The 16,857-nt window shown below is 52.9% G+C and overlaps 1 protein-coding gene across 21 annotated transcripts in view; it reads right to left on the bottom strand.

The window, feature by feature from the left end:
• Positions 1–16,857, bottom strand: part of AFAP1L2 (actin filament associated protein 1 like 2) — a 97,274-nt gene that overhangs the window by 6,157 nt on the left and 74,260 nt on the right. For 12 of the 21 annotated variants that reach the window (XM_070219856.1, XM_070219868.1, XM_070219830.1 and 9 more), the window contains 8 exons: positions 13,009–13,214; positions 11,591–11,770; positions 8,335–8,424; positions 6,622–6,706; positions 6,171–6,275; positions 3,488–3,699; positions 1,476–1,621; positions 488–599 (listed from right to left, as the gene is read on the bottom strand). In XM_070219856.1, the coding sequence (XP_070075957.1) occupies positions 488–599; positions 1,476–1,621; positions 3,488–3,699; positions 6,171–6,275; positions 6,622–6,706; positions 8,335–8,424; positions 11,591–11,770; positions 13,009–13,214 (1,136 nt within the window). Of the gene's footprint in view, positions 1–487; positions 600–1,475; positions 1,622–3,487; positions 3,700–6,170; positions 6,276–6,621; positions 6,707–8,334; positions 8,425–11,590; positions 11,771–13,008; positions 13,215–15,956; positions 16,041–16,857 lie in introns of all 21 variants that reach the window. The other 9 variants (XM_070219837.1, XM_070219881.1, XM_070219806.1 and 6 more) reach the window with 1 other exon arrangement.

The raw sequence follows: 16,857 nt of genomic DNA, 5'->3' as shown, positions 1-16,857 counted from the left end.
CCAGGACACAGTACCTCACTTTCCTAACCTTACTTCCTCATCCATAAAGAGAAAAGCATCGTAGTACCTCCCTGTAAGGCAGTCAGGATTGAAGGAGAGAATCCACTGAAGCGCTTAGCACAGCGGAGTTCAACGCTCGGTAAATGAACCTGCTGTCAGGATGACGATTCCACCTCAGCTACCACTTTGGGCCTCCAAGGCTAATGGTGTCACCGCTCCCAATCTAACACCACACCTCCCACCCCCAGCACTGACCAGGGCCGTTAACCAGCTGTTTTATCCAAACAAGTCCCCAAGCCAGATGGGCTGCACAGCCCAGTGTACACAAGAGGACCCTGTTGCCCCTAGCTTTCTGCACTGATGGCCCCGCAGGTGACTCGGAATCCACGCCTCTTAGGGATAATCTACAGTGTCTGGTGTTGAGGCAGTGAGGTTTGCCAGGAGGGGGACCAGACAGCCTGGGCCGCTGCCTGGCGGGTGTCCTTACCGTGGCCGACAGCTCCGACATCTCCACGTCATCATACAGCATCTCCTGGCGATCCTGGCTGGGCAGGCCATCGATGTAAGTGTTTGGCTCTGAGAATTTTCTCTGCATCAGTCTGGAAGACACAGCGAGAGGACGACTCAGGACAGGGTTGGTAAAAGCCACCAGTCTCAAAGGATTCGTAACAAAGAGATGCCATGAAAGCCACAGGCTGTGCCAGAGACCTGGGGCCTGGCACCCACCTTTTTAAAAACTAATTCATTTATTTAGCAGCATCTTCTCCCTCTCTTCCAAGGGCCTTTTTACTAGAACTCCTGGTTCCAAATTTCTCTTCCAGAAAAACAAACTTCCCCAGCCCTGTACCCCTCTTTTTAGGATCCTTTTGCCTCTTCTCCGTTCTCCTTCCTTCTAGGACCTCCTTCCAACAACAACAAAATCCCTTCTCATTTTATCTTCACAATACAGTTGGGGCAGCATAGACCAGATACTTTCCCCATTCAGTACGTAAGAAAAGGGCTTCCCTTTCAGTGGCTGGCCAGCTCCCACCAGTGCTGCGTCTATCAGCCGACCCAGGACCACTTCCCCCTGAGCCCCAGTTTGTTCATCTGGAAAGCAGAAACACCACCCACCCTGCCTGTTCCAGGGTGTGCTGGGGACCCAACGCAGGATCCAAGGGAAAGTGCAGAGTCAATAGCAAGGCAAGCGGAAGGCCAGGAAAGGCACTGACTCTCCCACAGGAGCTGGAGAGCATCTAACCAGAGCCCAGGATGCTGTGGCTGCCCCTGCGCCTGAGGCCTGGCTCAGCTCCTAGCTGGCCTCCCTGAGGGCTGCTCCTCGGCCCTAGTCTTCCTGCTGCTGGATAGAACAGGGCTGACCCTGAGTTCTCAGCTGCCACCTGCTCCACTGACCAGCAGAGGCCAGTCTGGGCCTGAGGTCCAGAAGCATGGCTGGGAACAGGAGGGTGCAAAGCAGAAGGCCCCTTAATACTCACAGCAGAGAGTTCTTGGCCGCGCTCACAATACAGGAAACCCTGTCGGCATCCACGTAGTCATAGGTGAATTCTTCTGGGTCTGTCTTGGAGCCCGACTCAGAGAGCAGGAGGCCTAGCCAGTGGCCCATTTCCTCAGAAGACTTGGCCTGGGAGGAGGCAGAGGGGGTCATGAGCAGGCTGGAGTGGGCCATAACAGCATCCCTGCCCTGATGCCCAGCCTGGACAAGGCCTCTGGGAGAGCCTGGGGCCACTGTCCCTCATTTTTACCAGCATATCCCATCCCCTAGGAACCCCAAATAGCATTTCCTGCCATGAGTGGTACCTTGACCACTTCAGTGATGCTGTGGACATTTGTCCCAAGAGCCACATGTGATTTATATACATGTATTTCTAGAAGGCTAATGGACCAGGAGAGAACTGTTACGTTGTATGTATTGTAGGTTGACACCTCTATTTTTTGAACTGTCGCCTGTCAGTTTATCACCCTAATCCATACACATAAGACTGCCTGGATCCCCTGCTAAGAAATAACAAAATTCAAATTTATTTTTGTTTATCGTTTCAGTAAAGTCAAGATGTCTTAAATACCTTACACCAGGGCAACCAGCTCTGATAAATCATGAACTAAACCCCAGTGACACTCATGCCTGGTTTTTTTCCAGGAGAAAACGCACGCTAAACAAATATGTACATTGGGTATTTCTATTAAAACGCCAATGTTGTTTCTTGCCTTTATAACGAGAAGAGACTGGGAATTCTATAAGCACTTACAAGTTTATTTTCATGATGAAAAACAGCTACCACTGTGGCATAACACGACCCAGCTCTACTATCTGATCGCCACGTTCTCGCATTCAGAGAGGCAGCTCTCGGCTGAGTTTGATGTTTAGCTGGTTTCCTTTTCCATTCATTTACAAGTGGATTTCTCAATAGAGCCCTACACGAGCATCCTCTAGTTCCAGCTACCACCGTCTCTGCCCTGGGCAACTGTCCTAACAGGTCCCATTTTGTTTCTTCTTGTCCCCCTTCCATCCATCTTCCACCCAGCAGCTGAAAGAAGCATCTGAAAACCGAAATCTGAGCATGCTACCCTCCCTTGAAACCTTCCGAGTCCCCCACCATTCTTAGGAGCAACCCCCTTGCCTCCCAGCCTCATCACACCGCTGTCCCCCTCCCACCTCCACCCACCCAGCACACCAGCTTTCACACATATCGCAGCCCCTGCACCGCTGCTTTCCAGCAACTGTTCCTAAGTAATTAATTGCGTAATTAATTGAACATCTCTCTATCATGCTAGAATATAAGTTCCATGAGGACAAGGAACATCTCTTGGTCACTATATTATTGCACCGAGTACATATTTGTCGATGGGACAGGTGCTTGGATGAAAGAATACAAGCTTTCCCCGGGTAAGCAATTGGGATGTGGATCTTTTAGCCACCAGAGGGCAGTATTGGAGCAAAATTCAGATGAAGACCCCTGGATAAAGGCCGGAGGGAGCGAAAGGAGTGAACCAGGGTGTGTGTGCTTGGGCCTGCCCAATTCAATGCAAGGCATTATGTCACCTCTTATTTCTGTAAATGTAACATCACATCAAACAGAGGGTGGGGAGTGGGAGAAATGTAATTGTATCACAAACCTAACTCTTCCCCCCAGATAAGCCCTAAACGTCGTCATTTTTACCTACTGGGCCCCGTCTGGTCATACGCAGACTAGATCAGACCCGCTGTGAATCCCCAGAAGGTTTTTCCAGCAGCACAGGGAGTTATAAATACTCTGCTGCCCTAAGTGCAGGAAGTAGCTCATTGTCCCGTTCCTATAACACCACCACCCTGAGGTCAGAAAGGGAATGGAAATTTTTTAAGAATGCAAACAATCTCAGGCAAAAGAAACAAAAATAACACACAACTGCAGTGACTCCCTTTGTGGGACTGCAGTCTTCGTGACCTGCCGTGAACAGCTGTGACCTCCACGCCCTGGCCGGGCCTGCCGCCCCCCACGGCCCGCAGTACCTCAAGTTTGGCCAGCTCCTCGCCGTTGTGGAGGATGCGGAAGGAGTAGAGGTGGTCTGGGCTCGGGTCTGGGACCACCTCGCAGCCCACCAGGCTGAGAGGCTGCTGGGCCACCTTGCTCCTATTCCGGTCCTGATAGAAGTGCAGGTGACTGTCCCGGACGGAGCACCAGCGTGACTTCCACTGGCTGTTGACCAGCACGTTCAGGTAACCTGCAGGAGGAGACAAGGCTGCAGGTGACCCAGGGTGTCCCTGGCCGCCACCGCCTCTGGGCCTCCTGGAGTCACCCCAGAATCAGTTCCCAGACCTGTCACACCTTGCCCAAGACACTTCCTTCCCTCCTGGAGGCTCTGAATCTCAGTGTGCTTTCCTCCTTCCCTCACGTCAGCAGCAGGACCCTTTGGAGGCGGCAGCACAGCTGTACTGGTTTTTGGAAAAGGTCTGTCCAGAAGGATGTGGGTGACTTGGACTAGACCAGGCCCGTTTGTATGTGTGCACAACAGAGGCTCCCCCACCCTCGGCCTCGTCTCCACAGCTCATGGTGCCCAGCAGTCCTCCTCCCACCTCTGGTCACTTAGGTAGGCCTCATGCAGGAGGGTCCCCCAGCTGGGGGCTCCTCACTGCGGGTGTAGCCCTCTTGACTCTACAGCCGTAGTTTCCTCAGACCCCTGATAGCCTTGCCTTCCATGAGTCCCTCAGTCTCAGCCTGCAGAGTCGTCCTCCACTTGGCCAGCTCCTCCCCATCCTCCCACACGCACTGGCCTTGGCCCTCCCTGGGTCCTGCACTCCCTGCTCTGCCTGCCTTTGGAACACTTGGATCCTGGAACCATGAAACTCTGCTTCCATGTCGGCCTCCCCAGCTGGACACGGAGCTTCTCAAGGGCAGGAACCTGCCACGCTCATCTCCAGCACCTGGGGTCTGTGCCCTGTGGCCTCTCCACCAGGGAGCCCCTCTTCCTCTGTCGGCACAGAGGCTGCCAGCACTGGGGTGCACCCATCACGCAAGCCTTTACTGTTCTCGGATGGCTGCATGTGCTGGGTTCACCTTCCCAAGGAGAAGACAGCCGATCACATGAACATTTACGGAGCTGACGCCACATGCCAAGCTTAGCCTTGTCCCTGGGGCTACAAAAATGGGTAAATTTCCATCTTCAGGACCCTCTGCACACCTCACATGTGGTGGGTTGATACCCCTCTGTACTGCTCACCTCCCCAGAGGCACTGGCTCCAAAAGAGGATGCCTTCTCTGTCCCAAGGGCTTGGCAGCTGCTCTGAACCTTAGCTGGGATGAATTAGGTCCATATAGCAGGGTCAAAGTGCACAGCCACCTTCCCACCCAGCCCAGTGCTGGACACACAGTGCGGATCGTGAATTTCTCAGAGCCACGTGAACATCACATCATGGCAGCAAAGTGGAAGAATTCGAGCCCAGGACCTAGGAAGTCTGGCTCATCTGGGCGGGCACCCCACTTGCCCATCACTGTTCTCTGGACCAAAGAGAACTCTGGGTCAGGAGAGGTAGGGAGCTCAGATGCTGAGTCCTGGGAAGAAGCGCAACTGTGTTCTTTCTCGCCCTTCCCCAGCCACAGGGGAGAGGAGCATGCTTTGCTGCTGAGGAGACTGACAGCAATAGCCCAGTCACATCTCCCAAACAGTGACTCACTGGGACGAGGCTCCCATGCCCAAGTCCGTGCCCTCTGAGGCTGCAGGGGCTGGCAGAGCTGGGCCATCACCCGGCACTCTGGCTGGAGAAGCAGGAGGCTCTGAGGGTAAGGCCCCGTCTGCTGCCTTCCCATTCACCGTGGCCACCCTGCCAGCCTCTAAATGCAGAACTGAACTGGGACTCAGGAAAGGAGCCCAAGGCTGGGACATGGGTTCCATGAGGAAGAGGAAAGGGGCCAAAGGTGGACAGTAATGGCCTTCAGGCCCCAGGGAGAGTACAGCAATGGGCCCCAGGTTGGGAGCCAGCACACTGGCTCACCCCAGGATATTTTCTGGGAAAGGCCTTTCTCTCCTGGCCTCAGCTTCCTCAAGCCTGAGTAAAGGCAGTGAGATGACCTCTGAGAGCCTACCAGCACCCACACCCCCTCCACACCAGCAACACTGGGCTACTCATTGTCCCGTTAAAGGGTCTCACCAGACCCCATCTCAGAGTCTTTACACCTGCCCACGGACACCATCCCAGTCTATTCAGCTCCTACCCATCCTTCAAGGCTCAGGTCCAGGAGGCCATCTCTGACAACAGAGAGGTTCCTTCTGTCCCTAAGGCCTTATAGCTTCTAAGATGGCACAGAGTGTGGTTACAGTTATAGAGCTGTCATCTCTCTTAGGCTGTAGGCTCTCAGGACTGTGTCCTCCATCTGTTTGGTCCCCTTTCCCTGACACTGCACCTGCTCTACAAATATTGATCAAATGAACATATTTTTAAAGACCATCAGGAGGACAGCAATCAGTTACCCCTCACGTCCACAAAGGATCCAGCATCGCGGTAGGAGAGAGTCTGTTTAGGCATAAAGAACCACCTGCAGCGAGGATAAACAGAAACTGTGGGCGTGGGGACACCATCCCCAGAGATGTTCAAAGCAAGACCTAAAATCCCGCCTTCGCTGTCTGAGCGGCCTTCCTGGAGACGGCTCCACCCCAGGGAGCAAGCCCTCTGGCCCTGGAGGCCCTACGGTTCTTACTCGACGTCTCGAGGGACCTCTCCGGAGGCTCCAGTGAGGTAGACTTCTTCCTGCCCAGGTTCATTAGGTTGCTCAGTTTGAGGCCAGCAGAACATTTCTTCTTGACTATCAAGATGAGAAAACAAGCAATCAGCGTTGCACACAGCCTACCAATATGCCCTTATGAAAGATGCAAAAGTAATCTAGAGATGATTTCAAGTATATGGGTGGATGTGCATAGGTTACATGCAAATACTACGCCATTGTATAGAGGGGACTCGAGCATGCACGCATTTTGGTATCCACAGGGAACCCTGGAACAAGTACCGAGGGACAACTGTAGTTTATAAACCGGAGGCATGTTAGAATCAGTTGTTAAAACCCATTTAGCCCTGAGCCAGACAGTCAAGTCTCACAGCCTGGAATACCATCCCCCTCCCAAACCTAGGCAGAGAGCCATAAGTGCTGGTACCATCTTTGGTCTCTGGAACCTCAGGGTGACCTTCTATGGAGCTTCCATACTCTGAGGCTGACAGGAACTTCTCAGTTATATCTGGCTGTGGAAGAGAGAGAGAGAAACAAGTGGGTGATCTTGTCTGCAAATGGTTACCTTGGAGACCACAATAATAATAGATATATAGAAATCTATATAATATAGAATATAGAAATATAGAAAATAATAGATGGCTCTTGAGAGTAGGCCAGAGGTCACCTGGAGCCCAGGTCACTGGTGGGACGTTGGCCAGGCTTCCCTCTGGAGAACCTGCTTTCACTCTCCCTTCCTGAGGTTCCCTGACTTCAGGCCACCACTCATCCTTGTTCACGAGTTCTCAAAATGGCCGCTCAACCTGGTGTGACAGTGGCCCCATAGCCAGCGGGGAGGGCAGGTAGCCAGCCACAGGGGTGACATTAGAGTCGGCATCCCAACTGAAGCTGACTGACAAGCTGGGCACCACCCATCCCGGGAGCATGAAGAAGTCTTGAGAACTGACTGTGCTGCCGACACATGGGGCTTTGGAGAAGAGCCAGCTGGGCTGCCCAAGGTCAGACAACGATTCAAATCCTGACTCCAGCATTCTCCAGCCAGGTGGTGTGCGCGAGTCACGACCCTCTCTGAGCCTCGATCCGCATGTGTGTAAACACGGATAATACCCTGTCTGCATTCCCAGGGCTGTTGAGGGACTAGAGAGAGTAGAAGAGTGTAGTGGCTGCTGCTGTAACAATGTGAAGCCCTCAGAATATTCCAGTCAAGCTTCCTCTAGAACCACTTACTCCAGACCTCTGTAAAACAAGCTGAGGGACTCCCAACCAATGGGACCTGGCCAGGGAACACTATGCCAGGTCTTTAGGGAGAACCCCTCTTTTTTTTATTGAGGTATATTTGACACAGAACATTATGTTAGTTTCAGGTGTACAATAGGGAGAGCTCTTGTTTCTCATCTCAAAGTGAAGAAAACCCAGGTTTTCTTCATCAGGTTTTCTTCAGGCCCAGAACGAACAAAACAGCCCCTCTCAGTCATTCTAGAAGGGCTATGGGTATTTCTCCACGGGGATGGCCAAATGAGCCTTCCCAAAGAACAAAGTGCCTCATCCTTGCTCAAGCCCTCTGTCACCCTCTTGCTTTCCTCCCTGCCAGGATGGGGACCCCAAGATGAGACACAGTGACCCTCTGCTCTGTGCACACCTGGGCTCCAGGACACCTACCTGCAGATACTCGGGGACATGAAATGTGACCCCAAAGGTCACAGCCCTCCCCTTAGCCAGCACCCAGCCCAACTTTCTCAACTTTGACCCCTAAGCAGAGGGCCCCACAGCTCCCTGCAAATGAGCACTAGAGCCTTTTGGCTGGGGTCAACATCGTGAGGGTTCCCCCGGCCCTGGAAGCTCTATGAGGAGTAAGTGGGAAGAAAGAGCCTCGAAAAATAAATCTCCCTTCTTTATGGAAAGGAGGGCAAAGTTACATTTGTCCCAGTAAAGCTTCCCTCCTCTAGCATGAAAAAATTTTAGATGTGTATTAATTTCATCAGTTTTCCTGCCAAGCTGAAGTTACTGCCCTGATCCAAGCATTGTATGTTTCTTATTAATTGGGCTGAAATGCAAAAACAAAGTCCTCAATTTTGTACTTTTAGTTTTTAGGGAGAAAAAATGGAAGCAAACTCTCCTTCCAGGCAGAGCAGAGACTTACTTTCTGACAGTTCGGGCGCTGGGCATCTGGGGTGTATTGGTTTCCCTCGGACACCCCTTCTGAAGGCAGGCCGCTCACCTCCTGGATGACCTGAAGGAAGAGGAAAGTCATTAGGGGAGGCCCAGGCCCTCGAGGCCCTTCGGCCTTGCAGACATAGCCAGACCAGAGCTGGAGCCCCTCAGGGTCACAAGGGAGTGGGTGGAGGTGAGAGAGAAGATGCACCATTTCCAGGAAATGGAGAACCACACCAACCCCAGCACTTGGCCCACAAGTGGCCTCAGGACCCAGCTGGGCAGGCTTGGGGCAGGGGGTGTGTTCCTTAGGCCCTCTCTCCTCCAGGACCCCACATGTTCTGGGGGTGGGCAAGGAGGGGGCCTTTGCAGCAGAGCCCCAAGATGGCCAGAGCAGCCAGCCCTCAGTTCCGTGAGCCCTCTCCTCGTCCGCATCCTGGGCAGGGTGCTGTTCAGCTGTGGGTGTGATGAAGAACACATTTGCCATTTGCCGGGTAGCTCCGGGGCTCTCTGTGGAACATCTCCACACTGTCCAGGAAGCAGGCCTGCAAACCTCCTGGGCCCAACGCTGGCTCTCCGGTCCTGCTTGCCACAGTCCACACCACCCTCCTCTGAGAAGGAGCCTTTGAACTGGCACCGGGGGCCTGGGCTGAGGGCAGATACAAGTCAAAGGTAGCTGAGTACACCAAGCAGCAGTACCTGCCCCCCCAAATCTGGGGACCACCTGGGGCATCCCCAGAGGGTACCAGTCAGGGCAGCCACAAACACACTGCCCATCCAGAAGCCCTTTGCAGATACGGACTCAGCAAGAGCAATTTCAGAGACCTTCCTTTTTCAGTCCCCACATAGAGCAGCTTATGGAAAGGAGATAAAATCAGAAAAGCAGAACAGAAGGAAGAACGGCTGTGGGGCTGGGAAACAAGGCTTTTCTCCCTCCTTAGATGGACTCCAGTTTGGGACCTTGGTCCTTGAGGTGGACCAAATATGCGACATGGTGCTGTGGGACAGGGCAGGCACTAGCTCTGTGACCGTGGGCCTCAGTCACATCTGCAGGATGGGACACCTATACCACAGGGCGGCTGTGAGGGCTCGTGGGTAAAGTACCCAGCACAGGAGAGGCACATTCGTTACCATCCTTATTATCTGGGGCCTGGACACACGGGCGCCCTGCCCAGGAGAAGGGTGCCGAACCAGGAATCCAGGCTCGAGGGTGTGGGCTTCTGCTTCTCTGGGAAGTTCTACTTTGTGCCTTCCTTTTCTGGGACTCTCGTGCCATACTCAACATCTCCCATTTACTGTCATATACCTGTCCCACCCCATGGGCACAGGTGAGAGCATGCAGAGTTGAGACACAGAGGCCCAGGGAAGGTAGGTAGGTTTGACAAAACAGATGCATCTGGTCCAGAGCCCATGAAACAAGCTAACCAGCCCCCCAGTTGCAAGTGTGTGCAGCTTCCGAGTCAGGCCCTTCTGGCCGAGTCCACCTCTGCTCATCTGACCAGGCAGGAAAAGGGTCTCTCTGTGAAGGGTGATGGAGAGGCTGTGCCTTCTGAAAGGCTTCTTGTCTTTGAAACCACCAGCAGGGAATGTGGGGTCAGGGGTCTCAGGAAGAGGGCGTGAGAACTGGGGAGGGAGGCTGGGGGTCGGGGAAGGACAGGTGGGTCTGAGCAGTCAATGGGACAGTGCTGAGAACTGGGAGCAAGAGCAGTGTGAGTGTGTGTGCGTGTGCGCGTGTGCACATGTACGTGCATACAAGTATTTCTGTGTGTGTGTGCATGCGTGTGCGTGTGTGGTGGGTGGGGTTGGGGGACAGTTGGCATGGAAACAGGGAACCTGGGCAAGAAAAAGGAGTTAAGAACAAAGCCAGCAGCCCAGGGCCCTGGTCCCAGTCAGTTCTGCAGCCCAGGACAGACCCCTAGCTCTCTCTGGGCCTCACTCAGTGCTCTCGTCTATACTAGTCAAGTTTTATGGAGTGCTCAGTATATGGCAGGTACAGTGCTAAGCACTAGGTATGCATTCACTGACTAACCCAAGATCACAGCTAAAAAGGAGTGAGCCCAGACTTGAACCCAGAGCCCATGCTCCTCAGTGGTCAGGCTCGGCCTTCTGGAGCTAACATTCTCACGGGAACTCTCCCAGAGAGACCTGTGAAGCCGAGCCACAAACCTGCCTGTGAGGTGGGACCCTTCCTGTCCTGTCCACTCCCCTCAGTCACCTGAGAGATTCACAGTAAGGAGCAGGGAGCTGTCAGCTCCTCCCACAAGCCCGGCTCTGAGACAGGCTGGGTCTGGTACTCTGAAACATTTAGTGAGTTCACAAAAGCAGCCTGGCCACCCTGGACCTCGGGTACTCAGCCTAGGAGCCGGCCCGCACCTCGGGCTGGTACCGTTTCAGTCAAGCTTCCATAAGGTGGTGCAGGTCTGTTCTCATGGACTCAGCAGGGTGGTTATGTTCAGCCCGGGCAGCAGACGGGGGTGGACAGTGGATATAACGCTCCTGTGATGGAAATGCATCAACATGGCCACGATGCAGGAGAGGCAGCAGGGGCCTCTCTGGCCTCACCAGGGGCCCTGCAAGGTCCTGCAAGCATGGGCCCCTTCTTGGGGCAAATCTCCTACTTTCTGGACTTGTCAAGCCCATCTTTAAACTGGGGCAGGCAGCCCCGACCCAGGTGCTTCATCACCACTGGGGCTACGTCATGGGGAAGCGTAGGCAGAACTGACCGCATGCATTCAGGATGGTACAACACACAGTCCTAGGTTTGAAACTCGATGCTACCACTCACTTGCAAGGGGACTTTGATCAGTCATCTTGCTCTGAGCCTTAATCTCCACTCCTGTAAAATGGGGACATTACCATCGCCCAGCTACCCCCAGTGTGGTTTGGTGGGTTAAGTCTGCTAAAGACACACGGCCCATAGCAAGTACTTAACAAATAGCAGGGACATCTATTCCTCAATAGGGAGCCTGGTGATGCCTCACTAGAGACCGTAAGACAAGTGGATCTCAACTACAGCCCAAGTCCAGATGACTGAGAAGGACACAGACCTGGCAGTAGACTGCTGTGACCCATTTCCGTAAGACGGACGGCTACCACTTAGAACACGGGCAGCCCTGGGGACTTAAGGACCAAAGGTCGTTTGCCCTTGACAACATCTTTCCTTTTCAGAAAAAGCTGGGAGCCAGAACAGCAGGAGCTCCTGGGGGAGCGGGCCCATGACCTCAGCGGCCTGGCGGCTTTCTCACCCTGAGCCACTGCTCCGCTTGGTCCTTGCTCTGCAGGCCCAGCACGATCACGTCAGCGTTCATCGGCGTGATCTTCAGCTTGTGCTCCTTCTTCCGAACTTGCTTCTCCTTGTGGACGACGCTGCTGCCCAGCAAGTTCACGTCCAACTGAGGGCTGTGGTCCTTGGAGGATTTGTAACACTGGAAGAAAACAGAGATGAGACGCTGCTTTGCCAGGGGTGCCAGGTTCTTCGGAGGGGGCCCACTGGGCATGGCAGGACCTGAGAGCCAGGCTCTGCCCAACAAAACCAAGAGGGTGACACCCCAGCACAAGGGCAGACCCTTCCCCTCAATGTCGGCACCTCCTGTTCTCGGCATCACAGTGACCAAGCCCACTGTCTCCCCCTCCTTCAAGCCTCCTTCTCACCGACCTTGGCACCAGGACCCCATTTATCCAAATGGCTCTAATCTCACTGTCCACCTGGGCTGGCTCCTAAATAATGTCCTCTGCGGGCCTCACTTCTCCAGGGTGGAATGGCTTTTCCCATTTCTCTGCCTCTCTGCATCTCTTGCTCAGCCTCCCCAGTAAGGGGTCCGTAGGGAACGAAGTTAGTTAGGAAGATGATGTTAGCGGAGGAAGGAAGAGACTTTCTTCTCCTACCAGAGAAAATACTCTGCCCCTCAGGGTCTCATTTGTAAAGTGGGGGTCCTCCCAGGTCAACCTCAAAGGACACCTGCACAGAGCAGGGCACGTCGAAACCAGTGAGGAGAGGGCTTTTTAATGATTCCATGGAACTTCAAATCAGGACATAAAACTGGGAATTTTAATTTAAAATAACAGGAAACAGGGCTGTGGTCAGACAAGTATCTTCTGATTCCTTTACGAGTCTTGTTTTAGAATCGGTAAGTCAAGATACTGTGACTTCTGAGAAGATGCCTCTGATTCTCCTGCTGCACAGACGAAAGCAGGAGCCAGAACCGGGGCTGAGATCTAGGCCGGGCACGCCCTGACTGGGCAGCAGGTTCTGCCCAAAACCTCCAGTGGCCCAGATGAGAGGAATAACGGACCCTCGGACCAAGGGGACAGAAAGATCCTGGAAAAAATGTGGACGGGATGGGATGGGGGGCAATGGGAATCACAGCCTCCTTTGAGAAACTGATAAAAACGACTAGACTTTTCTAGTTTAAGAAAAAGCACATTCCTAGAAGCTTGATCAGATTTAGGCTTAATTATTTCTTGGCAATGATAAATCATAAAAATCAAACCCAAAAAGAAGAAAGAAAAAGCACATTCGTTCATGCACACAAAATTCTGTGTACGATTTCAGGTTAGGGAGAGGTGAAAATCTAATACAAAAGGCTCTAACCGCCTGGTATCAGGGTCTGCCCCGCTCCCCCCACAACAGAGAAGACTGGAACGCAACGTGAGACCAACTGACCAGGAGTCTGGTGTCCTTGATGACGCAGAGCTGCTTGGCCCACTGTCCCAGCCACTTCTTGCGCCACAGGAAGGCACAGATGCGGGCGTCCCGCATCAGCTCGATGCTGGCCTCAGGCGAGGGCCACTGGTAGGGGGCTGACTTGCCCTTGTTGCTCTCCTCTTCGTCGTAGGACTCATAGGAGCTGCTCACAGCTTCTCCGTCCTCTGCAAGGAAGACCTGCTGGGTCACAGCCCCATCACCAGCACAGGGTCCCACACATGCAGTTTGCTCAGGAGGAGGGTGGCAGCAGAACAGCCACTGGCCCCCAGGCCACAACGCACCTGCCTCTCCGTGCCCTTGAACCAGCCCCACAGCTGTCAACCACAGACCCAGGCAGACTTTGCAGCCCCCAAAGCCTCTGAGCAAAGCTTCTTGGATGCTGCCTCTGACCACAGACACAAATAACTTAAAACCAGGAGTCTCTCCCTTTTCCTCCTCAAACCTTGTCATCTCAGACTCCACAGAAACCTCTGACAAGACACTGCACAGACGGACTGTTGGCTCCTGAGAAGGCCAGTTCCCCTACTCGTGCCTCTGTTTCCTCCACTAAAGGAAGAAGCGGTGGGGTGAGAAAGTTTCTGGGTTCTTCCAGGCCTGGCACTCTGTCATTCTAAGGGACTGGGAGGAAGGGGTCACCATGGAGCCCAGAGCTGGGCGTGTGGCCAGCTGCCAACAGCTGCCTGCCTGGCCGGGCCTGCTCCATCCCTGGTTCTGCCCTGGGAGCAGCAGGGGGCTGTGGCCCCTCAGAGATGGCTTTCTGGGGAAGCTGGCCACCTCCCCATACTTCAGTGCCCACCTCGTAGTCACAGCCCCTTTTAAAAATCCACTCTTACCCTCCACAGACTCTGTTCTCTTTCCCTCCCTGCTGAACACCTCTCGGCACAAACTCGGCTCCTTCTCCTCGTTGCCAGCTCACAGGATCCGCCACCTCTGGCAACCAGCCAACCTCACTTTTTTGTTCCCTTCGAAAGAATCCCAAAACTCACCAAACACAAACCACACCCGACTCTTTGCACGTTCTACACGCCTTGGTTTGTGTCCCCACCACCCCGCGAGAGTTGCTCTGTTCTCCAGGTCTCACTGCACTATTCAATGCCCACAAAAACTGGGTGAAGAAAATAATAAATCAATAAAACCCTGAAAGGCAAGACATGGAGAAAGGAGAACCTCAGGATCCCCAGTCCAATCCCTGGCTCCACACAGGAATCCTGTCTATCATAACCCTGCTCCAGTCTCTTCTTGAATTCCCCACGGATAGGGAGCTCACTACCTCCTGATTTCTGGACAATTCCTTCCATTGCTAGGCAGCTTCACCAGAAAGCGGGGCCACCATCTACTTCCCTGTGACTTCTACAGACACGTTCTGTCCCCTTGAAGCAGAGTGAATGAAATCTCTCTTTCCTCTCTATGATACAGTTGGGAAAAGAGCCCATGGGCCCCTTATCTTCCCTTCTCTGGAAGCCCCTTCGACCATCTGCATTGCTAGGTTCCTGCATACTAAGAAAACAGAACCATGTTTGAATTAGAATATAGGAATAACGGAATGAGGCCACTCCCACAGTCATTATAGCTACAATGCCAATGAAAAAGTGCCTTATTTTAATATTTTTAAAGATAACACTTTAAATATTTAAATATCAGTTTTCTTTAAAAGCATGGTGGTACTACTCCCCTTCACAGCTTAATAAAAAAAGTTGCACAGTTCATGATTTTATATCAATTATATAAGCAAAGATTGAAACAGTGGTGCTACCCAGTGGGGGACTCCAAACACTCATACTGCTGGTGACAACGTCGATTAACCCAAGCCTCTCAGAAAACAACCTGGCAGCCTGTTGTTTCAGGAGCCATAAAAACACCCATACCTTTTGACCCAGTAATCCCAGTCCCGGAGTTTATCCCAGGAAACTAGTTTTTACAAAAAAGAAGGAAGGGGGAAGGCTATACACATTAAGAAATTCATTCAAGGGCTATTTAACAGTCAGCAGAAGGAGAGGGGAGAAAGGATGATTTCGTCCACGTAGGAGCACACCATGCAACTGTGGTCAGTGGAAACTCTGAAGACGAGTCTGCAACTCGATAAACTCCTTAATACATGATGGTAAGTGAGAAGGCAGAATTAAAATTATTTATGCAAATAGACTAGTGCTAAAAAGCACAGGGAGAACTCAGAATCATTGATTTGATGCTGAGGTAGGATCAGGGTCATTTCATAAAAATGTCAGTATGTATTAGCTGTACAATAAGTGAGATAAGAATATGATGTCATTGGGATTCCTCCTTCAGTAACGAAAATCAATGGAAGGAGGCGGCAGAGGAAGTTGGCTGAATCCCTCGCTGTTTCGTGCTTCTGGGGTTGCCCTACGTGTTCCATGGAGAATTCTAACACCTGCCCCTCTGCCTCCCAGCGGGTGTGGGAAAGCCAGCTGAGAAGAAACAGCAAATCATTGTACCTCAAGCCACCTGGAGTAGCTTGGAGGAAATTTAGGGCAAATGTATCCATTTCATTTGTCCCTAAGAGCAATCATAGCACAACCATAAGTGTAAGATACTCTTAATACAGATACTTGGCTTCCAGGGGTCACAGATGAACAGGAGTGGAAGGCGGGATGCTCAGATAATTCCGTCCCAGTGGACTGCACCCCACTTTGTGCTGCCCAAAGTCCCCAGGAACAGAGGGTAGGACAGCCATGAAGCGCTCTGGGTCATTCAGCCATCATTCAGATGCCACAGGCAGGGGTCTGTGGAAGGCAGAGTAAGTCTCTCCTGGAAGGATGGCACAGGCAGGAGGCATGCACAAGGACAGGAGGAGGGCAGTGGCCATGCTTGGGGCATGTGCCCCATCTCTGAGAGCCAGGCAGCAGGCACGGAATCACTGGCATTCCAGCTCTGGGGACAAGCAGTACCCAGGGTGATCGTGGCGTAAATGACTCCTTCAGGCACCTGCCCCCATCTGGGGACTCCACTGGGAGGAAATCTGCCAGAATGACCTGTAGGATATCCAGAAGCACAGACAAAGGCAAGAAGGAGAGAGACAAGATGAAGAGAAGGACAGATGCAAGTGCAGAGATACAGAGAGAGACCCAGATGTGGCAGCATGGCTGCCTGCCCACCAGAAGTCAGTGCTTTCCCATCGGAGGTGTGGGCTTGTCAGGAGAGGCCCCATCCCCATCAAGGACATCATTTCCCAGCCTCTTCACATCCAGAGATGACCATGTGACTGCCTGTGCCTTCTGCTCCCTCTTTGCAGAGGATTCTGTGGCCTCAGCAGGTGGCCGAGCCCACACTGGAAAGAGCCTGGGTATCCAACCTACCCACTGACCAGTGATACCCACCCCGAACTGTTCTGTGAGGCAGAAACAGACTTGTGTGTGTTACTATAAACTGAAAGGGGGGTTATTTGTTACAGCAGCTGCCACAACCTGGCAGGAGATATCATCAGCCAAGTAGCTGATGCCTCAGGCAAGCAGGACAGACCCTAGTATCTCCTGCACAGGCCATCCGGGCACTTACTAACTTCTACTCAGGGAGAGGCGCCTGGCCCAGGGGAGCAGGTGGGGACAGTGCTGGTATAGTAGGACGAGAATCCAAGCAACTGGTCTTCCGCAGGAAGTCAGCAAAATCGCTGTTGGCCAGAGAACTAGAGCAAGGGGCCAAAGTCCAACGGTCATTCCTCCTGTTGTGACCTGCATGTCCCACTGCTCCAACAGGTGTGGGGGCACACAGGCAGGCACTGAGGGCGGGCTGGCTTACAACGCAGGTGAAGTCCCCTCGGCATGGCAAGTTCTCCCCGAGTCATCCTCGGGC

Source organism: Equus caballus, chromosome 1, assembly GCF_041296265.1.
Source record: "Equus caballus isolate H_3958 breed thoroughbred chromosome 1, TB-T2T, whole genome shotgun sequence".
NCBI classification, from domain to species: domain Eukaryota; kingdom Metazoa; phylum Chordata; class Mammalia; order Perissodactyla; family Equidae; genus Equus; species Equus caballus.
The sequence above is the reverse complement of the archived record's forward strand: the minus strand, read 5'-3'. Positions and strand labels throughout refer to the sequence as shown.